The 25,236-nt window shown below is 53.4% G+C and overlaps 1 protein-coding gene and 1 long non-coding RNA gene across 5 annotated transcripts; one reads left to right on the top strand and one right to left on the bottom strand.

Moving 5' to 3' along the window:
- Positions 1-835: 835 nt before the first annotated feature.
- TEF (TEF transcription factor, PAR bZIP family member) lies at positions 836-24,426 on the bottom strand. 3 transcript variants are annotated; one of them, XM_081587656.1, is made up of 4 exons: positions 24,238-24,426; positions 10,336-10,653; positions 5,744-5,964; positions 836-4,390 (listed from the first exon to the last, which is right to left on the bottom strand). In XM_081587656.1, exons 1-4 carry the CDS (start codon positions 24,338-24,340, stop codon positions 4,175-4,177), a joined length of 858 nt encoding a protein of 285 aa, XP_081443782.1. In that variant the 5' UTR covers positions 24,341-24,426; the 3' UTR covers positions 836-4,174. The 3 variants fall into 3 exon arrangements, with proteins under 3 accessions (XP_081443782.1, XP_081443781.1, XP_081443783.1); XM_081587655.1 differs by lacking the exon at positions 24,238-24,426 and adding an exon at positions 14,059-14,376; XM_081587657.1 differs by lacking the exon at positions 24,238-24,426 and adding an exon at positions 13,824-13,888.
- On the top strand, positions 14,017-17,482 carry LOC145544681 (uncharacterized). 2 transcript variants are annotated; one of them, XR_014081569.1, is made up of 5 exons: positions 14,017-14,848; positions 15,555-15,683; positions 16,394-16,530; positions 16,941-17,016; positions 17,200-17,482. It is a non-coding gene; the product is annotated as an uncharacterized LOC145544681 (long non-coding RNA). The 2 variants fall into 2 exon arrangements; XR_014081570.1 differs by lacking the exons at positions 14,017-14,848; positions 15,555-15,683 and adding an exon at positions 15,053-15,292.
- Positions 24,427-25,236: the final 810 nt, after the last annotated feature.

Raw genomic sequence — 25,236 nt, 5'->3', positions numbered from 1 at the left:
GCTGGCCCATCTCCAAAGGTCAAATGCAGGTTTTTTTCCTCTTAAAAACGACTGTTACTGGTCCCTCAAACCACAGAAGCACGGACGGGCAGCATGGGAAGCAGGGGAGAACGGCTATGGCCGCACACGCGGACGGAGCAGCAGACGCGGCATGAAGAGTGGGTGGAGATGCGGAAAAGGGGGGGGAGTCGGCAGTGGGCACGGCCAAGGGTGGGCCACCCTGCTCTGCCCCCGCCCCAGGAGCCTGGGGCTGTCCTGAGCCGGGGACGGGGGACACCCATGCTGAGTGGCCCGGCCCAACAGCTCCGGTGCCCAGCAGACGGCTGCACCCTGTGTTTAACCTTTTTTTTTTTTTTTAAATAAATTTATTTATTTTAGTTGGGGGCTAATTACTTTACAATATTGTAGTGGTTTTTGCCATACATTGACATGAATCAGCCATGGGTTTACATGTGTTCCCCTTCCTGAACCTCCCTCAACCTTATCTTTTAACTGTGACGATCTCATGGTGTAGACAGAAAATGTGGCAAAAGGAAACGAGGAGAACCTTGACAATCTGCCCACGAGCACCGTTTACCCATGGCCGTTGAGGATTCCCATCTGGGGACACTTCTCATGAGCAGTTCCCTGACGTTCCAACCAGCTGTGCAGCACCTTCATCTGTTCTAACTGCTGAGGACGATACTGGGGCCTGGTATTTGTCCCTTCTCAGTGAACTGTGTGGTTAAGGGGGCAGGAATTACTTCCACCTGACACATGAGGAAACTGAGGCACAGACTGGCTAGGGCGGTTTGGCCTTGTTGTGGGAAGGAGGACAGAAAAGACAGCCCCACGATTCTCGTCTCAAAATATTTAATTTTGTTTGAAAAGGATACATTCCCGGCTTCCCTCCCGCCACGTCACTCGGGCCCACCAGCAGTGGCACACTCGCACGCACACACACACATAAGGCCAGTGGGCTACGCTCCGCATCTGCCCCCGCCGGCTAGGGAGAAGGGGTTTGCGCTGTGCCTCCTTCCCCAACACGGGTGAAGGAGAGAGGGGCCTGCTGGAATGCCAGCTCCCGGGGGAGGGCGCAGAGCCCCACACGCTCTGTCACATCACATGCACTTAGAAAAATAAAACCAAGTGGTGCTCTGGCGTCCCCGACACTGTAAGACAGCAATATCCACCTGGGAGTCATCTTTGCCGTTTTCTAGAAAAATTTATTGCACTTAATTAACAGATGTTAAAGGAGCTCTGGGGTGGTGGGGCTTTGCCATGAAAACCAGGGGGCTTTGAGCCCTTTGCTCCCAGGGTCCCGGATGGAGAGCTGCCCAGCACAGAGTGGCCCTTGTCAGCTGGCCCCCTGCCTGCTACCCCACCTCTGCCCGGAGGACTGTAGGCGCTGCCTGCCAGGGCCACAGCAGGTCCCCCCGACCAGGGTGATGCTTACCCAGAGTCAAAAATCACTGCTACATGCCTTCCCCAACCTCAGGCCCCAGACAGGCAAACTCTTTGCCTTGGTCAAGGGTAAGAGTTACCCGGGTCCTCCACAAGACTGCTGGACACTGTGAAAGCTCTCCCTAAATATATATATATTCTATGTCTAGATATACATCATATGCATACTCTTGCAACATTCCAGCTCATTCATGATTTGTCTGTTCGGAGGCTGCAACTGAGGCAAAAGGGGGCACTCAGGAAGACATGGCCCATCCCAGCCCACTGCAAGCCCATGGAAAGCCACTCACACTGGCATCTCTAGTCTCTGGTGCTTTGCAGAGGATGTCAAAGATGTGAGGACAGGAGCCTCAGTCTTTGGCCGTCAGCCCTAAGATGGAGAGGGCCCAGCAGGGAGTCAAGGAGGCTCCCAACTCCACGATGGAAACTGAGGAGGCACCACCTCTCCCGCAAGGACTAAGAAGACATGCTTACCTGAGCACCCTTTTCCCCAGAATATCAATCTCCACGGACATCTCCTTCCTGTCCCCGCCGGACTCCTGACTCAAATGGGCTCTTCTAGAAGAGGCCAGCAGCCACGCTCTTTCCATGTGAGCACTTTGGGAAGGAACCAGACACCCACTGCCTGGGAGCGGGGGGGGGGGGGGAGGTGTTGGGGGCGGTGCAAGGGGAGGGCACCCAGACAGGCAGAAGATGGGGCAGAGAGAAGAGACAACAGGCCATCACCCCACCTGCTGGCAGAGACTAAATGTCAATCCCTCAGAGGGGAGAAAAAAAAACCCGAGAAAACACAAACCATACACTTTCTGGCCAAAAAAAATGAAGACCTTTTAAGCTGGTGGCTCTTCTCCCAATAACAAAATGAGAAGTGCCCTCTTGGTGGGTGGCCAGACCAGAGCAAGACTGCCCGGGCGGGCGAGCTGCCCAGGGCAGGACACGGACATGCTGGATGCAACTGCCCTGTTGTGGTTACAAGAGTGGAAAGTGTTAACATGGTTTTCATAGAACCACGAAGTCAAAGTCGGGGATGGGGGTAAGGGCACCAACATCCCTTGTCCTCAGGGACCCTTGTCATCCCCCGGAGAGGCAGGGGTGCAGGTCCGTGGAGGGCCGTTATGTTCCCCTGGGGTGTGGTCCACGGCCAGTGGATGGCTCCCCTAGCTCTTAACATCTGTTATGAAAAGTCTTTAGGGGTCAAGGCCCAGGACTCAGAGCCACCACTTTAAATAAAACCAGTGGTGAACGTGACAAAAGTGTGCCTGTCACCTCTGACCCCTCCTTACCACAGGCTGCCCGCCCTGAGCAAATAAATACACCCATCTCCAGATGCCCGGCTGACCACAGCAAGCAGAAGGTTCCACGGATGTCCGTTAACGAGTCTTCTGGGCAGAACCGAAGGACGAGTCCAGCCGGACATGAGAAGAAGGAGCAGCTGCGAGGTGGACCCCTCCACCCACGCCTTGGCTGGGCCTGCACGGGTGGCCGTCTCCTGGGACCCGGATTGAGGGGTTTCTAGCCTATGTCCAAGTCCCAGGAGCCTGTTCTTCCATATGAGCTGGGTGGGACCCGGTGATCGGGGCCCTGCCCGGGGACGCCATCCAGGCCACTCACACATGGGTGGATCCTGAAGCGAGAACCAGGAAGCCCTCTTCTGCTTTTCGGGGAGAGCGGGCTTGGGCATGGCCCGCATGAGAAAGCAGAGCAAGAAAGAATGGGAGCTTCTTGAGAAACATGCCCAGCTCTCCACCCGCGGCGTTGGGGGAGGGTGAGAGGGGGCCGTGGAGGCCAGTTAACTAAACACCATGCAGAAGGTGCGTCCCGGCTCCAGGAAGTTAAGCTTCCCGGATGAGGGGACTTTTCCGTTAAAATCCAAGATCTGAGCTTGGTCACTGGGTGAAGAAAAACAGCAGGCGCAGAGGCCCAGTCTGGTGGGACAAAGGAGACTCAGGCAGCCTCCACGAGTGCCCTGGGGAAGAGTAGATGAGCACGGTGACCAGGGCGTGGACACCACCGCCCTGGGAGTCTCTCCCAGCAGTGGATGGAACGCGCAGGGAGCCCCTCACCAGGGCTTCCTCCTCCCAGGCCTTGGAGCCACAGAGAAAAGGGGTGAGGGAGCCAGGAACGGCTGGGTGACCTTCTGCTGTAGGCCCAGATGCAAAGGTCATCCCCGGCTGCGCAGAGACCACACCCCCATGGCCTGGTGCCCACACGGACGCTACAGAGAAGCTGGCATGTCTTTCTACCTCCGAGGAAGATGGGAACAGAGGCTTCTCTCTAAGACTTTCCGGGGAGGATGACAGACCCGCCCTGCCTGGAAATGCGCCCAGCTACCTGAGAAGATGTAAGGGCGACAGCCATCACCACTCATTCTGCAGAGGCGGGCCTGGCCCGGCCCAGGCTGGAGAAGAGGGAGAGTCAGGGAAGCCTGGGCCCCCTGGAAGAGGAGAGCCCGTGCTCCAGAGGTCCCCTTCTGGGCCAGCTGCGACAGCCAAGGACAGAGACGAAGGCTGATTCACCGCCTCGTAGATTCTCGAGTCCCGCCAGGGAGGAGGCCGGCCCCTAGGGAACTCGCTGCACTGGTCGTGTGTGATAATGAAGCTTGAACGTGAAGGCTCCAGGGCAGGTGCGCCGCCATGCGCCCACGACGAGTCATAAGTCTCCACGTGGGGGTGGGTTTCGGGGGCCCCGGGCAGAGGTCTGAAGTGAGGCAGCGCCCCGGCGGGGGCACAGGTTACAAGGGCCCGTACTTGGTCTCATACTTGGACACGATGGTCTTGCACTTGCCCACCTCCTTGCGCAGCTCCGCCACCTCCGTCCGCAGGGCCGTGTTCTCCTTCTCCAGGAAGGCCGCCCGGATGGTGATCTGGTTCTCCTTCAGGCGCCGGGCGTCCCGGGACCGCTTGGCCGCCACGTTGTTCTTCTTGCGTCTCGTCCAGTACTTCTCGTCCTGTGGGGAAGGGTTTTTGGTGGGTCTCTCCTCTTTCCCATGTGAGAACCCACCCTTCCCCTCCTGCCAGGACTCCACCCCACCCACACCGATTCCTCTTTTAACCCACATGGTGCAGCTGGGACCTGGGGACTCCCCGGGGCCCCGCCCTTACACCCAGGGAGCGTCATCCACAGGCCTCACAGAATCCAAGTGGGACCACTGGTGGAAGGAAGGGCCTTCCTCTTACCAGCGGTCTTTCTCTGCTGCTCCGACACACAGCACTGTCTGTACTCCTGCCTCACTCAGGCTGTGACTGAGGGTCTACACCCTGGCTCCAGTCCCTGGAGTTCATATCTTGGTTCTGCCACTTTCTAGCAGCGGAACCGAGCAAGTTCCTTAACCTCACGATGTCTCCTCGCTTCATCTTTACAATTGAGGGTAATTTCAGTAACTACCTCACAGAGTTGCCTGAGAATTAGAAGCGTTACTATGTACAAGGTGCTTATACCAGTGCCTGGCTTACAGTAAGGACCCCATAAAGGTTTACCGTTTTCATTGTTATTATTGTAAAAGCCTCAGAAACCTCTCAAGAGGCAGGTATGGTTATCCCCATTTTACAGATGAGGAACCTGAGGTCTGCCTGACTCCAAAGCTTAGGTGAAAAGTCCCTCTTCTGAGTTTTTCACAGTGGTGAAGGGAAAAACTACAAAATCCTCCCCTCCTCCCCAATCCCGTTGTGAAGAGCCGACTCAATGGAAAAGACCCTGATGCTGGGAAAGATTGAGGGCAAGAGGAGAAGGGGACAACAGAGGATGAGATGGTTGGATGGCATCATCGATTCAATGGACTTGAGTTTGAGCAAACTCCGGGAGTTGGTGAAGGACAAGGAAGCCTCGTGTGCTGCAGTCCATGGGGTCGCAACGAGTCAGGCACGACTTAGTGACTGAACAACAACCCCCATCCCAGCTCCTATAAAACCATCAGCTTGAAGGCTGCAGGCTCATCCCTGGGATGGCAATGTACAGCTATCTTTTGTCCTTCAAAGTGAGGGCTTGTTCAATCCTGGTTTCTGTGGCCGAGTGAGCTCTTGCCCAGGGGCTGGGTTGAAGGCAGGGAAGTGGGAGCACGAGCACAGTCGGTGACCAGAATGGAAAGAGAGAAGTTGCGGGGAGTCAAGCTGGGGCCAAATGCCACCCGAATGCCTTTCTCTCAACCGCTGCGGGATGTGGCCCGAAGCTCTGAATGCACGCCTTTCTCGATGTGTCCCCAAGGAGGGTGGGTCCTCCCAGGGAAATTGAATGGAAATTGAGAAAAGCCCCTTGACCCCTGAGCCCATGCTGCACCTTCACTACTGCAAATGTAGCAAGTTACCTTCTGCTCATCGGGGACAAAGACCTTCTTGGCCTTTTTGATCATGGGCTGGGGCTTCAGGTCCTCCTCAGCAAACTTGTGCTTCCGAGGGTTGAAGAGCTCCCCGCCGGGCACACTGGACAGGACCAGGTCGGCAGGGTCGGGATTGAAGTTCACATCTACCTCCACGCAGTTGGGGTCGATGGGACTGGGGGTCTCCCTCTCCTTTTCCAGGGAGGATTCTGAAAGACAGAGAGGCAGGTGGTCCTGGAAAAGCCTAGACTCACTGAATAGTCAAGGCTCACATCACATACCCAGACACTTACTTGAATCTCAAGGTCGCACAAGCTACTGCTGCTTGGAGGGAAGAAAAACTATAAGAGCACCGGCCCCCCACAAGCCAGATTGGCATATGTGATTCAATTCAACAACGCAAACACGGAAAGAATTCTTCCCTTTAGGAACAAAATGCTCAAAAGGAAACAGGGGCCTTCGAAAAAGACAAGATTTTCCGATTGTCTTTTCCCCCCAGAAATGTTAAGCAAAACATTAAATCATTATACCCCCTTAACTTCCTGTGGTTTCAAGTTCTCAAGTAATGAGAAACAGCTGAATCTCACCAGGAACTATAATGGTTTAGGGACACAGACTGAATAATGAAATGGCTTCCATTTCTGAATCCCTTGAGACAAATCAATTGCTGTGCTCATTCAGTCTCATGACAACTCTGAAAGGGAGATGGGTGTTAACCTTATTTTACAGATGAGGAAACCAAGGCTTGGAGAAATGACAAGGTTTTCCTAAGGTCACATGGATGGTAAATAAACTAAAATTTAAGTCTGGCCGAAAAAACAAAAAGCAAAACCCTGTTCAAATCTTATATGTTATTAGGGATAAGTTATTTTTTTAAATCTATACCTTTGGCCTACTTGCTCAATGCTACTTGTAAGAGGACACAAAATAGTTATTCAGTCAATAGATACGTTATTAAACACCTACTATATGCCAAGGACTGTCCTGGCAAAGACAAAACAGTGAACAAAACACAAATCCTTGCCTTCATGGAATGTTATCCTATGGGGAAGGATGATGTTACATAAGATAAATTACAAACATCCATACACAAGTGTTGGATGCCATGTGGACGTCTGGGAGAAGAACATTTCAGAGAGAGTGAACACCAAGTGCATGGTCTGTGCCCAGGCAAGTACTGGAGACTTGAGAAGAGCAGAGGCCATTGTGGCTGGGGTGACTAAGAGGGAGGAGTAACAGGATGGGAACAGAAAGTGTAGGACTTTTAATCCCAATAAAGCAGTGGTTCTCAGTTGTGAACAGGTTTGTCCTGCAGGGGACATGTGACCCTGTTAGGGTGGAGGGGTGTGTTCCACTGGCATCTAGTGGGCAGAGGCCGAGGATGCTGCTAAACATGCTGCCGTGCACAGGACAGCCCTTCCCCAACCCCAACAAAAAACTGTCTGGTCCGGACATCAACAGTGCCACTGATTTTGACTTTCTCCCTGAGGTGAAAGAAGTCATTGGAGGGTTCTAAGCAGAGGTGTGACATGATCAGACATAGGTGTTAACTGGATCGTGCATATAAACTACTTGTATCCTATCAGACAGGTTAATTACAAACAGGGCTGAGTGTCAGAGAAGTGAATGGCTAGGGACCAACATGGTAACTACAGGAATAAACAACCAACAGCCAAGGTACCAAAGCCTGGCAACTAGACCTCCCCTGTACTGCTGGTGGGAGTATAAATGGCAACAGCCACTTTGTACCCTATTTGGCAACATCTACAAAAAGCTAACTGGGTGCAACTTAGGTTCCCTTCCAGGGAGTATTCTGAAAGACAGAGAGGTAGGTTGTCCTGAAACAATCTAGAGTGAGTCTAGGTGCAAGTCAGAATCCTTCCCATCCAACACTGGGTATCCGATGACTCAGCTGCTCTACTCCTTGGAAAATGCCCAATAGAAGATGCATACAAAGACTCACAAAATAAGAATTTAAAAAAAAAAAAGAAAAAAAACAACGGAAAAGAAAAGGACTCACACACAAATGTTCATGGCAGTGCTATTAGGCATAACCCCGACCTGGAAACATCTCTTGTGTCCATCTGCTAGAGTGGGTAAAAACTGTGGTGTGGTCATGCAATACAACATGGAGGGACTTCCCTGGTGGTCCAGTGGTTAAGACTCTGTGCTTCCACTGCAGGGGGCACAGGTTCAATCCCTGGTGTGGGAACTAAGATCCCAAACGCCACACAGTGTGGCAAAATAAAACATGGAATACCATGGAATACCATTCAGCAACAAAAAATGAACACAGCTCTGCTACAGGCAATAACATGGATGATTCTCACAAACCAAGTTGAGGAAAGAAGCTAATCACAAAAGAATACACAGTACTTATGTCCTTTCTACAGAGGAACTGAAAAATGAACTGTTTCATTTCTACCACATGTATAACTCTTCAGAATAAATTTTACTTTATTTGTATCATGGTTTTTCTGTCACAGGAGTAGTCCATAAGTATATTCCATAAATCTATTTTTAGTCACTGATGCCCACATGATTTATATATTACTATAAAGCTAGCTATAGGAAGCTATAAATGTGAAAGTGTAAATGTAATTAACTTATAATTACTTAAAAAAGAAGAGAACGTAATATATAGTTCCATTTACAGAATAGTCATCTATAAACAAAATGAATCTCTGGTGATGGAAATAAGGATGGTGATTACCTCTGGGGAGTGAGGACTGAGTGGGGTCAGCAGGAACTTCCAGAACACCGACAGTGTTCTCTACCCTGATTGGGGGTAGTTACGTGGGTGGGCTCACTCTGAAGACACATCAAGCGGTATACCTTTGATATGGGCACCTCTGGATGCCATACTTCATTAAGAAGGTTTACTTAAATACAAAATCAGACGGAAATTCCACCTAGGTGGCCTCAGGTATAAGAAGAGGGCTCATTTCCAGCTCTGTCCCCTACCCACACATGGAACCGGCCTTTCAGGACAATCTGACCAGCACAAAAATGAGCTGCCTTCAAACTAGAATTCAGCTGCAATCAGCTGAAGCCTCTGAAGCTGAACGGTTTACAGCAAAGAAACGAGGGACAGAGGAGCGTGTTAAAAGGCAGTAGAGGGATATAACCAGAAAATCCAGCATGTGTGAAACTCTATAGAACAAACAATTCAGCTTCCTCAACAAACAAATTGCAGAGAAATAAAGAGGAAAGGAGACCCCATAGACTACAAGAGATTTAAGACACATAACTAACTGAAACATGTGGGTCTTGTTTGGCTCCTGATTCAAGCAAACTGTAAAACAGTAACATTTATGAGACGAATTTTTGGAAATTTGAATGCTGGTGGATTTATTGTCAATTTCAGATGTAAAACTGGTATTTCTGTTCTGTTTCTTAAAAGATCGTTATACTTTACATATACATTTGATTGAAAATAATCAGGTTAGGGGAATGGAGGAGGTTATAGAAAACAAGACTGGTTATGAGCTGATCACTACGGAAGCTGAGTGATGGTTACTGGAGGTTCATTATAGCAGCCCTTCATTTTCATATTTAATATTTTTCCACAATAAAAAGAAAAAAACAAATAGAGCATGAGAATTCCTTGGGTGCAGGTACCCTGGGTTCCACACCAGCTCCTGGGGTCTTTCCCAGGAGACATCAGCCTATTCGCCTTGAACTGAGCCTGTGGAAAGCTTCGCAGAGCCCCTGAAACAGGGACCATGCCTCCTCTGATGGGTTCATGACCCAGGGGGATGAAAACCAACCAACTGGAGGTAAAACAGAAAAAGGACAAGAGGATGAAGCAGGAACCCCAAAGATGGTGTTGGTCCTGGCAGTGGAAATGCCTTCTTCATGGCAGTGCCTGAGAAGTACCTGGCTAAAAAGTCAGAAATCCTGGGTTCAAGTGCTGCCTCCACTTCCCATCAGCTATGTTACCCTGGACAAGTGACCTAACTTCTGAGTTTCCTCACCTATAAAATGGGGATAACAGGGGACTTCCTTGGTGGTCCAGTGGCTAAGACTCTACACTGCCAATGCTTGGGTTTGATCCCTGGTCAGGGAACTAGATCCCACATGCTGTGATTAAGAGTTCATGTGTCGCAACTAAGGCCCAGTGCAGCTAAATAAATGAAATAAAATGGGAATAAAAGTATCAATCTGGTAAGGAGGTTTTGTGAGGATTATGTGTTAATGCCTGGCACAGAATAAACGTTAAATAAATGTTTGCTGTTGTTACTATTATTGCCTGAGCTTCCCAAGAATCTGAGGCCAGGTGCTCATGGCGGTAGAGAGCAGTACTGGGGAAAGGCAGGATGGCACTGCTGTCCTGAAGGGCCTCCGACTGGGACTGCTCACTCCACTGGGCTGACCATCTGCAGCAACCAACCGACAGGAAGGCTCTGGCTGCTGCTGAGGGGATGGCTATTTTTATCTCCAGCCTTGGGGGACTGTGCTGAAGGGTGGGGGAGCAGAGGGCTTCTGCTCACGGTAGGTCCAATGGGATCACACAGCCCCCTGGGAAGTGGATTTCCTTGGATGAGGCGGGTGGCCCTGCCCGAAGGCCCATCACCAACCTGTGCTGGACACGGTTTCCGAGGGCTGAAAGACGGCGGTGGAGGAGGATGGTGGGGACGCCGTGGAGGAGCTGGCTGACTCCTTCCCTTCTAGCTCAGCCACCGGCAGCAGCAGGTTCTGCACCAGGTGGGTGGGGCTGGCAGGGATGCCATTCTCCAGCAGGAACTCGTCCAGGTCCATGTATTCCAGGTGGAAAGACTCGCCATCGTACGGGATGGTTTTGTCCCAGATGGGCGGCATGAGGGAGGCTGAGACGGCCATGGTGCTGGCTGCTGCAGCCTCGTCTTCCTCCAGCTTTTCCTTCCCCTTTTCCTTATCTGCAGACACAAAATCTGTGATGAGACATCTCTTGAGAGAGTAACTCAACCCCAGGAGGCACGTGGTGAGCCTCACAGGGCAGAGCCACCTCTCTCGGAGTCCTGATCCATCCATGCATGCATTTCAAGAGCCCACACTGTTCTCCAGTTATAACCCAGTGCTTGAACCAGGACCACTGGTCTCCTTTAGAGATGGCAGCATACCCTCATGTGCTGCATATCCATGCCTGGGCTTCCTAGGATGCGCGCCATCAGCTCTGAGGCCTGATGTAGTCCCAGGGTTAATTCAGAATGGGCTGTGGGATTAGCATCTGCTGGAGAGAGGCTACTGTCGGGGGTCGGGGGGTGGGGAACGGGGTTTCTGACCCTTCCTGCTATCTTAGGAAAGGGCTGACTCCTCAGGCCAAGAACTTGCTTGTTCTTCTGTCCTGTTCCTACCCTGCCTGCCACCTTTTGCAATGATGTGTGACCTTAGCCATGTTATTTAACCTCTCCCAGCTTCAGTGTCCTCCACTGTAAGTAAGGATAAAGCTCCCTCTTCGGGGAAGACTAGAGGTAACATTTGAAAGTGTCTTGTAGAGCTCTTGGCACACCCCAGGCATTCATTATTATGGTGAGCTTGCTCAGGGAAGGGATTGTGTTTATTTCTAGATTGTGGGGACCAATACAGGAGCAGGCAAGACAGCAGACCCCAGGAAGATGAGTGTACTGAATGAAGAAGGCTGGGTTTGCAAATAGGGCCTGGAGCTGTCTTTTCAGGACCTTTTTCAGAGCAACCATTTCCAGAGACCATTTGCTTATCCCTGAATGAGCAGAGAAGACTTAAGGCAGGTTTTCTGGGAAAAAAGAGACATATGGAGCTGTAGAAGAAAGCATGCTCCCATTCAAAGCAAAACTAATCAATCAGTGGGGACACGAAGCCACCTAACTGTCTCAGCCCGAAAGTCATACACGTGGATGGATATCCAAGAAAGGCAAATTGAGAAAAAAAGAGAAAAATGTGACAAGGTTGGAAGAAAATCAGAGTGACAGGGAGGCAAATGAGGGAAGTGGGAGACAAGATCATGACAAGCTCATAATGGGTTTTCAAATTGAGGGCGACATCTTTGAACTCTGGTTTCTGAAATGAAACAGAAATCAAATACAATTATGTTGGAAGTAAACCAGTCATGTATGGACTCCTAGACCTCAGACAGCCAAAAAGCAGACTGTTGGTTCAATAAAAATGGACACACCAAGTGAGTTAAGAAGGTGGAGGTTTTGACAAACAGAATTTGGTCATGGCTACTAATACAAAGTAACTCGAATTCTTGCAACTGCCTTCTGTACCAGGCTTTGGTTTAAAACCAAACGGGAAGTAAGAAAGCCAAGCTTTGGTGGGCTGGGTGGGCCCGATGGCCTCCCGGTTCTCCTTCTCTGAGACAATGACTCTACATTCTGTTCAGAGATGACTTAGATTCCTGTTGGGTGGGGGTCGTGGGGATTAAAGGAGGCAGAAGGGAGGAGGCAGAAGGGAGGGGACAGAAAGACAGCCATACTGGAGGACTAGTACCAAGTTCCAGGGTTTGTCTGGCCTAAGCAATTAAGTTTATAAAGATGGAATTTTAATTGTAGGAGATGTTCATCAGTGGTTACCAGCGATACAGTGTAAGGACTGGTGATGTGACCTTAAGGAAACATCCTCACCGCTCTGAGCCTCTGCTTTCTTCATCTGAGAAGTGGGGTAATACCTTATAGGACGGCTGCAGAAGACTAAATAAGATTATGTCAAAGTGCTCTGGAAGAATTCTGTAAATGTAAGGTGGAATTATTATTATAGATGGTTATTATTCGGTAATCTGACAGAACCTGACAGATGTGCACACCTGTCCTGGGGCAGCTTGCCTCAGCCCCAGATTTGGAACAAAGCATTGCCTTAAAAATAAACAAAAGGGTCTGTGCATATGAGGTCCTGAAGCGGAAAAAGAGAGCCTGGCCTCACCTAACGTGCTGAAACTATTTATAACCCGACCATGACAGCCATAGGGATGGAAGTCTCAGAACACATCCAAGAAAGGAAGAGAAATGGCATTTTTAAAAAGAAAATGAATTCCCCAAGAGCGGTAATTCACTGAAGGCTCATTCCTTCCCAAATCTCTGAATGACACCAATGGTTCTTGGAAATTCAAATCTCAGAAGATTGAAAGCATACTTCAGTGCACCTGAAATTCCACTATAGGTGGTGTTCCTGCTGCTCCCTGAACCCCATGCTCTCAGACCAAAAACAAGGCCAAACTTGCTTTCCACAAAAGCCCCAGGGACCTTTGTGGCCTAGGAAACAAGACAAGAGCTTCCCAGGTGGCCCAGTGGTAAGAATCTGCCTGCCAGTGCAGGAGACACTGGAGACCAGGGTTCGATCCCTGGGTAGGGAGGATACCCTGGAGGAGGAAATGGCAACCTACTCCAGTATTCTTGCCTGGAAAATCCCATGGACAGAGGAGCCTGGTGGGCTAGAGTCCATGTGGTTCCAAAGAGTGGGGACTTGACTGAGCACACACAGCAGCCAACAGGACAAAGACCAGCCCTGTGGCCTCAAAGTCTACGGTCAGGCCCAAACAACCAGGTAAAGGGCCTCACTGGCCTCTTTCTGACCCTCATCCCTCTACCTTCATCCCAACCTCCCCCTTAGAAGGCACCTCCCGTCTCTTCTCCTGACACCCCTCTCCACCTCGGCAGCAGCCCTGAAACTCATTTCCAAGAAATCTCCAGTGAGGACCCAGAACCTAGGGATACTCACACGCAAGGAAGAAGGCAGGTCCTCCTCCCCGCTGGGAGGAGGACGGCCATAAACGAAAACAGTTCTGTATGATGTATCAGGGCATCTCAAACTTTAGCGGACTGTGGAATCACGGAAGTGGGGTGGTGCCCCTTAAAATGCAGAGCCCTGTCTCTGAAGCTGCAGATCCAGTGAAGGGTGGGGCGCAGAAATGGGCATTTTAAACAAGCATCCCAAGTGATTCTGTTGCAGGGGTCCCCAGGGCAGGCGCCCTGGAGCGTCACTGAAGTAGCTGCTGCGACCCTCATCAGCCTCCTCTGCAACCCCTTCAAGTCGCGCGTGCTCCGGGCCCTCCCCAATGAACCTCCTCCCCGCGACCCCCACCCGACTGCCTCCCTCCCCCACCCTTACCCACCAACCCCCATGTGACTTCGCCTCTCTCAGCTCGTCCGCGACCCCTTCCTACCCATCTTCGCCTCGCCCTCCCGTCCCCGAATGCTTCCTGGCCCCATCCCCCAGGCTGGACCACTTCACCCGGACCTCCGACCTCCCCGGCCCCGCCCTCACAAGGCCCCGCCCTTGCAGAAACCCCGCCCCCAGAAGCGCGCGGATTTCCCCCCACCACCCCACCCACCGCCGCCTCCCCTCACCGAGGCGCGTCTCGCGTGGGGGGTTCTCCATCAGCTTCTTGAGGACCAGAGGGAAGGAGCCCGGCAGGCCCCTTTCCCCGGCTGCGCGCCCCGGCCCCGGGCCCGGCCCCGCCTGCGGCTCTACAGGCGGCTTCTTTCCACCGCCCGCGTCGGACATCGTGCCCCGCGCTCGGCTTGCGCGCACCTCGTCTCTCCTCGCCTCCCCCGCCCGCCTGCCCGCCCGCCTGCCCGCCCGCCTGCCCGCCCGCCCTCCGGGATGGGACGGAGCCGTGCGACCCGCCGCAGCTGCCGACACGGGCAGCTACTGCGCAGGCGCGCAGCGGCGCCTGCCCCGCCCCCCCCCGCCTCCCTCCATCCATCCCTACCCCGCGGGCGGACAGGCTCTGGCTTATTAATTATTCATAAGGCCAGGCCAGCTTCCCCGGATGGCGGCCTTGGATTGGCCCATCCCGCGAGAGGGGGAGGGGCAGGCGCAGCTTTCCGGATTGTGATTGGCTAGGCCGCCCGGGGGGGGTGTAAACGCCACACGTGCGGGGCCAGGTGAAAAGCAGGGCCGCAGGCCCCGCCCCGTTCTCCTCGCAGTCACTTGATTGGCGTCTGCCGGAGCCTGGGTCTGGGGGGCCCTTTCCGGCGACAGCCCCTGCCCCTCAACCCGCGCTTTCGCGTTCGCCGTAACCCCTGCCCTTTTCTCGGACCACTGTAACCGCTCTCCCTTCCCTCGCATCCCAGTCTCTCCACCTTCCGGACGCGACACCCAGAGGAGGCGGGGCTGACAGCGGCCATGCCGGCGGTGGGTAGCCTATCAGAGAGACCCCTGGCGGTCGACCCCGCGGCAGTTTTCCCCCTCCTCGCCGCGCCCCGCCCCGCCCCTCGGGTCACGTGGAGCCGCAGCCGAGTCCCTCCGCGTTGGGGGGGGGAAGAGGAGGAAGGCGCGGAGCAGCCAATGGAGGGCGGGGGGCGGGGCCCGGGGCGGTGCACGAGGCGCAGCACGTGCGGCGCTGCGGTGGGGAGGGAAGGGGCGGGTCCTTCTGTTCTGGGGACTCTGCCCTGGGCCGTGGTACCCGGACTCACAGCGCAGCCTTCACCCCGCCTCCCCTCCCGCGACTTAGAGGTCGGCTGAGGGCAGGGTCGGGGACGGCGACCTGCCCGCCCGTAGGGACGTAGGGACGGCCGGAGCAGGCTTGGCTGCCGCTGAAGATGGTGTCAGATTCTACCCGCTGATCCCGGGTTTCTGGTGCGGGCGTGGTGGCCAGATAAACACTAGCGTGGAGGGCGCATTCTTGAGGCCGCGGGTGGAGAGAGAGGGCCCGGGCCCTGAGCCAGGGCGGGAGTACGCGCTTCGGTCCTCGCGCTTAACTAGCCTGTGACCTTGGGAAAGTCCAGTTGCTTCACTCAAGCCTGTTTCCTCGTCCATAAAATGTGGGCTGGATAAATCTCAAGTCCTAAACAGCTCTGAAATTCTGTTCCTCACTAGGACCTTCCCTTCTTTTTCCTAGGGAGAAAAAAAACAAAATTCCTCCCTCTGAAAGTATATGCAAATGCTTCCTAGGAGTTCGTCAGGAAAAATGTCAAACGTGAGGTTGAGGGGCGGACATATGCGGAGTCCTAGGAACCTGCTCCTACAGGTCACCCGAACTTTGTACCTCTTGATATCAGGAATCATACCCTGCTTTGAACCCGAACAATACTAGGTACTCCCTGCCTGAGAGGGCAGGGACTTTGGCTTATTTGTCCCTATGAGACAAGTGACTTTAGTTGATTTGTTCCTATGAGACCAGTGACTCTTGCCTTCCAGCAGCGAGGCTGGGGGCTGCAGGGCACAGTCTTTGAGTCATCGAGTAGGTGTGTGACCGTGACATCCAGCTAGCTGAAAGTTGTCAGGCTGATACAATCAGTACTGGGAGTTGAAGAAAGAGGCTGGGCGCCTGAGCAAGCCTGGAAAGCAAAAGATTTGAAGGAACTCTGGATGGTGGTGGAGGACAAGTGATGGAGCCTAACTTCAAAATTCAAGTTCTCATAGCCTCACTCCTTAGACTATAATCACTTTCTGAGTTTGATATCTCCAGCCTATTGCTTCATCTCTCCAGGCCACCTTTCCTATTCTATGTCTGAGAGAGATGGGGAAGGACTGACCTTGTGAGGCTAGTGTAAGCCAGTTCATGTAAAATGCACAATTGTTTTTGTTTTGTTGTTAGTGGCTAAGTGGTGTCCGACTTTTGTGACCCCATGGACTGTAGCCTGCCAGGCTCCTCTGTCCATGGGGTTTCCCAGGCAAGAATCCTTCTCCAGGGGATCCCCAACCCAGGGATTGAACCCATGTCTCCTACATTGGCAGGTGGATTCTTTACCACTGAGCCACCAGGGAAGGCCTAAAATGCACAAACGCAAGCGTGCAGTAAAAAAGTTGTTTTCATAGCTTTGCTACCCTTGATGGGTACAAATCCACTACTTGATGTATCCATTATCCTAGAGGTAGGTACAGTGCCCATGTCACTCTCTATTTAGTGAAAGTACTAAATTATGTACAGAACATCTGTTGTGTTGCAGAGTTGTTATTAGTGGGAATTCTGTATGTGACTAGGACAGTCCAGGGAAATTGATTAAAACAAAGTATGGGGGAAAAAGTATGAGTTTAAAAAAGACAATGGCTAGTTTGGCCAGGGAGAGACTTATTGGATTACTGTTAAATGTATATTTGCATAAATAATATGACACTATTGAAGGGGAAAAAAATTCTCAAGGTATTAGAGGAGGATTTATAGTAACGAAACAGTGGAAAGTTGTAACATTTGTTTATGACAAAGGTGGTGTGTAGTATGAGATTTTAGATTTAGTGTTTTTTTAAAGATTAAAAAATGTTAAAAAAATTTTTAAATCTACAGTTACTCAAAAGGGATAATACCCACTTTCATTTACCACCCAGCCTGGAGCAACTGATCTAACAGGCAAGTGGCACTGGTAAGCAGGTTAAGAAGCTGGGTAAACAGGTTAGGGCTTTAAAACTTTGTTCTGATTTAGTCCTCTGTTCACGTACTGACACCCCAAAGAGGGTTTTTTCCCCTGGATAACCACAGGGTAAATGGTGTGTCACAAACACCGCAGGAACGTCATAAACATGTTCTCTCTCGTGCTTACTTGCAGGCTGGGGGGTTAGCCACGCTGCCGACTGGCAGATTCAACTGCACCATCCAGGAGGCGGGCGCCATTATGGTCTTGTCTTCATTCTCCGGAGGATCTGAGAAGACCCACAGCGTCCTCTCTCTGCCTTTGTCTCTTATCAGTAAAGTGGGAATAACATTGCAGCCCCTCCTCTTAGTGGAGGAAAACATGTGAGAAGCAGTTAGCTAATTCCGCAGTGTTTCATAGTGTTCCATAGTAATTTCCATAGAGAGCCCTGACAAAGAAATAAACTCTATGAAAAGAACATGTTGTTACATGGTTAAGACGTTAACTGTGAAGTAGCACGTTTGTATTCTAAAGTATTAGAGTTTCGATGCAGCAGCTTCTTGAGGGAGGTGGGGGTCCTGGGGCAGCGCTGACTTTGTGGGGATGAGATGCAGGCCTGGGTAGAGACCCTCCTCAGTGGCTGCCTGACCTCTTGTCCGAACAAGTGACTTCTGCTGCCTAAGTCTCACGTATTTTTCTCTTGGAAACAGAAATGGATTTGCCTACCTCACAGGGTGGTTATGAGGATTACGTGTGGGAAGCAATGTCAAGTGCCAGCCTGAACGGTGTATGGCATGGATTGTGTGGGCCTCCACCCTTCCCCTTCATTCAGGTTGTGTTGGGTGAGGAGTAGGATTCTTTGAGGTGGGGGGACAAGGTGGGTTCTAGAGTCTAAGCTACAGCAAAGAAAGGATGTGAAATGTCCATTTTCCAGAGCTGGTCTGGCTTTAAATTCTACTCTTTAGTGTTCCAGAAACTTGCTAACCAACCCAAGTTAAAAATTTAATTCAATTGAACATATGCAGAACAAGGGCCTTACATGAAGCCATTATGCCAATTTGGGTTATTTAAAACGGAAGTTCAGAGGAGCTAAAGTTCCAGCATGGGAGCCTTTGGCCAGATACCCCATAATGACCTCTTTGGCCTCATAGTCCGCGTCTTGCAGGACAGCATGACCCTATCTCCTGACTTACTTCAAAATGTGACATGAGCCTGGTGTCTGCAAGAGCAGGACGATGAGAAGTCTTCCACTGAGCACTAACAAAGGCCAGTTATCTGTGTGCTTTGTGATGTCAAATGCAGGAGAGCACAAAGCTTTGTTCAGGGTAGTCACCCAGTAAATATTTGTTGGCTCACTTTGTTGGTGGTGCCGGTAGGAGGGCTAACAAAAACTTCCCAGAGCTAGGACATACACATTTGGAACATTATTAACATTAAATAACACTCATGTGTTTAATCCACAATCAAAACTAGAATGGTAAATAAAAGCCACCCTTACGGCAAGTCCTCCACCACTGGCCTTGCCAACAACTGCCTCCTCTTGAGCCCACATACCTGTGGCTGCATAGTTCTGGGCTGTGGTTTGTACCTGGGTCTCCGTGTGTTCTAGAGGAGGTGGTGGGTGGAGGCCCTTCACCAACTCTTGCCCATCTCTCAGTACTCTCAAGAGTACTTAGCTTCCTGTTTGGCTTGCATTTTGTCCACCGCCCAGCTTAGATATATAGAATGATATCCACCCCAAGAGTACTATTTGTAGAGAGAAGCCCTTAACCTCCAGGCTCTACCATATCTCAACAGCCACTTTCTGACAGCTAAGGGTTCTCCAGTGGAGGCGGTGTTGGTAGGGAGTGGGCTCTGGAGCTGGAACATGTAGGTCTGATTCCTGCTTTGACTTACTTCCTGTGTGACCTTGGGCAAGTTACTTAACCTCTCTGAGCCCGAGACAGAAAGGAGTCAGTTCAAGCACACTGCTGAGAATAGCACTTGGAGCATAGCACGCGCTCACCTGAAGTTTATCTCTTACTACAATCCCATGTTGGGTTGTCCTGGACACACCCCATTCCTCCCAACTGGCCACTTCCCCAAGAATAGTTGGGGGGAGGGTAGGACCTTGCAGGCAGGGAGAAGATGGCCTCACTGTTTTTTATGGCCTTCAAGACCCTGCAGGCTCTCCCCTTGCAGGTCTCTCTAACCTCACTCTTCCTTCTTTCCCACTTATTCACCTTCTGCAGCCACAGTGGCCTTTTATTCCTCAGACACGTATCGTTCTTGACCCAGACAGGGCCTTTGCAGGTGCTGTTCCCCCAGCCTGAGAGTTCTTGGTGTAACTGGCCCTTCCTCACCCTCCAGGCTTTGGCTCAAATGTCCCCCTCTCAGAGAGGTTGGCCCTGACCCTCCAGATTGCTGTCTCTCTCCCCACTGGAATGCAAACAGCAGGAGAGCAGGGCAGTGTTTGTCTCACTCGCTCCTGTACCACACATTAGTAAGCACTCAGCATGATGAATGTTTGGATGACTGGGGAGGGACTGCCCTGAGACATGGTTCTGGAGACTCCGGGGAAATCTGCGGGTAGGGAGGAGCCTGGAAGCAGGCCAAGCTGGGTTGGAACCCCTCGACAACTGTGTGGCCTTCCCATCTCTGAGCGTCAGTCTCCTGGTCTGTAGAATGGATAATCACACCTCTCTTGCAAAGCCATTTCATAGATGATAATATAAAAGCGCCAAGCATAGTTCCCAGCCACACCTGGGAAACAGGCCATTAGAACCAGATTCATTCCCTTAACAACCTATCCTTGGGACAGGCCTGTTAGGATGCAAGGGCCATCTGGATTTCTGGATACTGCTGTCAGTGTCTGGCACTAGGAGAGAATAAGTTTCTCACATTTCTCTGATTGGTGATGGGTGTTGGGTGGGGGAACAGGTAGAGAAGAAAGGTAAGCCCCTGACATGGGAGGTGAAGAAGCTGGCCTGTGTACTGGCCCTGAGGGTAGCCAGTTCCTCTGAGCGTGTTTCCTTACCATTAGGAGATGATAGCGAGGGTTAGAAGAAGGCAACGGCACCCCACCCCAGTACTCTTGCCTGGAAAATCCCATGGACGGAGGGGCTTGGTAGGCTGTGGTCCATGGGGTCTCTAAGAGTCGGACGACTCACTTTTCACTTTCATGCATTGGAGAAGGAGATGGCAACCCACTCCAGTGTTCTTGCCTGGAGAATCCCAGGGACAGGGGAGCCTGGTGGGCTGCCGTTGATGGGGTCGCACAGAGTTGGACGTGACTGAAGTGACTTAGCAGCAGCAGCAGCGAGGGTTAGGGGCTTCCCAAGTGGCATGGTGGTAAAGAATCTGCCTGCCAATGCATTAGACACAAGGGATACAGGTTCGATCCCTGGGTGGGGAAGATCCCCTGGGGAAAGAAATGGCAACCCATTCCGGCATTCTTGCCTGGAAAACTCCACGGAAAAAGGAGCCTGTCGGGCTACAGTCCATCGGGTCGCCAAGAGTCAGACACACAACTGAGCGACTGAGCACAGCACAGCACAACAAGGAGCAGAGATAACACATGCAATACATGCAAGGCCACTTCTCCCTCTTCTTCCCTGGAAGCAAATTTAGTGATTTCTTGCTCTGGTTCCCCTAGGCTGGGAGTGGAGGCGACCGCATAGACCATCACTGAGGCCAAGCCCAGGACAGCCCAGGCTGCTCCGAGTCCACCCGCTCTCCTGCTCACTTCAATTCCCCAAAGGGAGGTTACCCAGACCCCTGCTTCTGCCCCAGCAGGTCCCACCAAGCCAGCTCAGCTGGACTGTCCTGCTTGGCACAGGGCTGATGGCACTGTGACCCTAGGAACCTCAGCACGTGTTTCCATGGAGACAGCCTTGCGTGTGTGCCCACAGCCTTGCCACATCCACTTCTTTCCAGGAGAATATCCACGGAAAGGAGGGAGTGAGGGTCAGACGGCAGATGTGATGTCTGTGGAAGGAGCCTAACCAGGTGCAGCTGCTGTTTGTCTTTTGCAGAGAAAACAGCGTGGCACTTCACAGTTTGCAAATGCTTTCATCTGGGATATGTCATTTAATCCTGGCCACAAGCCTGTGAAGCAGGTATTCTTTTCACAGATTGGGGATGGAGAGAGGCATGTCAGGGAGACCTGCTGGGTAGCCCACAGTGATTCCAGTTAGGAGCTCCTGACCAGGGGACCCCGCCTGCCCAGCTCAAAGTGAAGGCCTTGTTCCACCCCTGGTGTGCTTTCACGCTCCGTGGTTCCCTGAGAAGGAGGCCTGAGTGACCAAAGCTGGCAGAAAGATGAGGTGCCAGCCTCTGAGCACAGCCAAGGAGTGAGGGAAGGTTGGGGAGTAAAAGCGCTAACCGTGTGGTTTGAGAAGCCGTGTCTTTCTGGAAGCTGGAGAAGAAAGTAGAGGGGGAGCAGTCTGGAACAGAATGCCTCCTGGGAGAGGATCCACGGGAGAAAAGGCAGGCGGGGAGCAGGAAGGACGGTCCATAGGGATCAGGGCCCACAGACAGAGGGGAAACTGAGTCAAGGCTTGGGACACAGACCCACTCTCTTGCTGGACAGAGACCTTTCTGCCCACAAGAAAGCTGGTTGCCTTGGGTGGCCCAGAGTGACCGGCCACCGGGTAGTGGTTGTAGCCTGAAGACAGGGAGTCTGGAGCCTGGTCATCTCTGTCGGAGAAAGTCTGCTCCCCCAGGAAGTTGGGGAGGGGGTCTACACAGCCTGGGAAGGGAGGCCCAGGGGCAGCAAGAGCCAGAGGCCCCATGGTCGGGGTTCAAGGAGCATTGTTGAACCGGAAAACAGTCTGCAGGGAAAGCAGGGTCTTGTGAGGGCAGGGTCTCACCATCCTGAGGACTCTCCTCAGACGTCTCCTCCCGCTGGACCCGAGGTGTGCTCTGCACATCACCCATGACCCCCATGTGAGCTGAAGCACGGGAGGCAACCGGAACTCTCTCATCCTCCTCCCCGGGGGGATTGAAGGGGAGAGAAGCCCCTTCGTGAAGAACTTTTAAAGCACACATTGTTCCTCGAACAGCACAGGTTTGAACCACGCGTGTTCCACTTATACCTGGATTTTTTTTTCACTAAACACATACAGTACTACCCAATCAGTAGTTGGCTGAATCTGAGGATGTGGAACCGTGGATCTGGGGGCGACCATAAAGTTACAGGCAGGTTTTCAACCGTGAGGGGGGTTGGGCCCTAACCCCTGAGTTGGGTCAGGGTCAAGTACACTTTTTCCATGCCGGCTGGGAATTCCCGCTTTGATGGCCTGTGCCCTGTCTTTACCAAGGTACACTGCCTTCAGGAGGAGATTTTGATGAAAGATTTGGAGAGCCTGGGAGCTTTGGAAAGTGGCGACGGCAGATGGAGGGCAGTATTAAGAGTGAGGTCTTTGTAGGGTGTACTGGCTCCCTTGAGTCTCCAACCCTCGCCCTTCATTTTATCCACCTGTCGGCATCTCTCAATCTGTCAGGGTCTCAAGCTTCGGACCTTCAGTGAGATGCCACATAGAGAAGAGATAGGAGGTGGCCTGAGACTGGTCCATCTCCCATGGACCAGCCCAGCTGTCCCGGACTCACCGTCCTCTGTCAGTTTGCCAGCTCTTGACAAAGCTCTGCCTGAGACCCTGGTGGGAGGGGGATGGGTTTCCTCTAAGCTGGGCCTGGACTTTGCCATCCACAGTGACTGGGGACCAGGTGGGAGCCAGCAACCAGCAGCTGCTGCCACACTTCATAAGCCTTGTTGCCCTGGTCTGAGGAGCTGCACCCTGAGTTGCCCCCAAGAACCCTTCCCTGCCCAGATGGGAGCTGCCCCTGCAGACCCACCGGCAGCCCAGCTGCCCCTTGTGCCCGCCCTGGGCCACAGGGCCACCCTGTCTTCTCTAGTGCTCAGACCAAGAAGGGAGCCCTTCACATCCAGACATCCAGCCTCACCTCCCCACATGGGACGTTCAGAGATGGCAAGAAAAAGTCAGCTGTGGTTCTTTTCCAGGCCAAGCTGTGAGTTTCCTGAGGGGATGGGCTTCTCCCAGCAAGCAGCCAGGACTCTGAGTGCCGGGAGGGCACAGACTCCCCACAGATGAGGTCTGAGGGGCCCAGAGCTCCATGAGAGAGAGCCCACAGGGGACCCTGCCACGAGCTCTGGGCGCTACCTTCCTCCCTCAGGCGGTGTCTCTGAGCTCGGAGGCTGCCACCCTCCTTTCCTGAGCCCAGCTCCCTGAGAGGCATGTCCAGGCAGGGGCTGTGGTGTGTGTCCTCAGGCCCCAGAATTTGGAAGTGGCCTAAGGGTCCCGTGGAAGGGGGGCCTGCAGGCACAGCCAGGACTACCTGGTGATGGGGTGGATCAGGTACTCGCACGGGAGGTGAGGTGTGGGGAGGGAAGGGAGAGGCCTGAGAAAGGTCCCCTGAGGGGCCACCTGGCACTCGGGTCAGGCTCTGGCAGCCGCGGGGAGCTGGGCTCCATTAAAGGCACCGCTGGGGTTTGAGCGATGAGGACCTGACGTCTCAGAACAGAAGAGGTGTGGGGAAATATTTGTTGGGAGGGAGCACCCCGAGCAGGCTGGCCCCCAGAGTTCTCGCAGCCCGGGGTTTCTCAGGCGGGACTCGGGAGACACCTGGTGCCAGCTGCCGGCTCTGTCCCTCGTCCACACCCTCCTCCACAGGCTCCCTTGCCCCGTGTTTGCCTGTGGTATCCTAGGAACCGGGGCTTCTAGCCTGTGGTCCTGTTACATAACAGCTTCCATCTCGTCCCCGGGTCTAGCACCTCCGGCGAGCGGGAGCTGAAGCAGGCGCCCGGAGGCCAGCCTCTCCTCTGGGACACAGGCGGCTGGCCGCCCGAACCCACAGCTTCTGCTGGTCCCCTGCGCCCCAACATGCGGAGGGGGGAATGTAATAAGCCATCAGCATCCGATGCATTCCTTCAGCAGGGCTCTCTGGTCCTGTCCTGGTCCCGTGTGAGCCCTGCACCTGTCAGTGGCTGCACGCTGGCCACAGCTTCCCAGGGCCAGCAGGCCTGCGGGGGGCAGCCCTGGAGAGGCAGAGGCCCTCCCCACCGTGACCCTCTCTGCACCCTGGCCCTTCCTCGCCCGGGGAAGAAGCCAAGGGCAGACCCCTGCTGAGGACCCTCGCTAGCCTGGAGATGCCTGTCCGGCCACGGTGCCCACGGTGGCCCCCACCCCTCGGGCACCTGGGCGGCCGGCCATTGCAGGCCACCTCCGCTCCTACCTGTCCTCTTCTCTGGCCAAGGCAAAGAGTGCTCGAGCAGGGACTTGAGGACCTCCGGCATGTCCATGGCAGGGGCCACTCCGATCCGGTCACAGCTCGACATGGCCCGGCGGGAGGTGCTCGCTGAGGGAGTTTGGAAGCAGCTGGAGAGGCAGGCTCTGGCTCAGGGAGAGCCGCAGGCTCTGGAGGCAGGCGGGGCGGGAGCCCGAGGCAGCCAATGGGCAGCACCGCCCCGGCCCGCCTGTCCACCCCCGGCTCGGCCACCTGCCAGCTCCGGCTGCAGCCAGGCCTTTCCTTCCCGATGCCTGGCAGGGCGGGCCTGGCCCGGCGCCAGCATCAGCACGTGGAGCCACAGCTCCAATCCTCTGACAGAGAGCCTGGTGTTATCTAACTTTGCAAAGGGAAGTTCTCCCCCAGGCTGGGAGCCAGAGCCGGGCCTGCCAGGTGAGAACAGTGAGCTGGCTGCCCGCCCACAGCGAGCGTGCACTGCACACTCAGGCCCACTCGGCAGAGAAGCTCCAGAGGCCTGGCCCCGCGGGAACCTGCGACCCCGGTCACAGGCAGCTGGGCACAGAGGATGTACTGTGTTGGCGAGCACAGGCCCACGAGTGGGCATCACGCACTTACCTGCGAGCTTGTGAGTCTCGAGGGGGTGTTGGCGTGTTTCGATGCTGGTCTATAGGCTGTGTACATGTACACGTGCCCTGCAAGGCACACAGTGTGTGTGTGGCACGGGTAATTGGGGCTTTACGCTATCTGCAGAGCCTGAAGCCTGTTCTTCTAAGGGATCTGCAGCCTGAGATCCATTTGGCCTTCCGGGACGGGGGGGAGGGGGTGATGAGGCAGGTGCCCAGCGGACAGGTACTGGCAGGCAGGCAGAGTAGGCGCCACTGAAGGGGAGCGGCCCCGCAGATTGGCTCAGGCTCTTCCTGGGTCGCCGTCCTGCTTCTCAGCCTCTGCCCCAGCCTGGGGGCTTGGGCAGCAACTGGCTGTTTGCCA

Source organism: Giraffa tippelskirchi, chromosome 4 (genome assembly GCF_054371585.1).
Source record: "Giraffa tippelskirchi isolate mGirTip1 chromosome 4, T2T-mGirTip1v1.2.pri, whole genome shotgun sequence".
In the NCBI taxonomy this organism is placed as follows: Eukaryota; Metazoa; Chordata; class Mammalia; order Artiodactyla; family Giraffidae; genus Giraffa; species Giraffa tippelskirchi.
The sequence above is the reverse complement of the archived record's forward strand: the minus strand, read 5'-3'. Positions and strand labels throughout refer to the sequence as shown.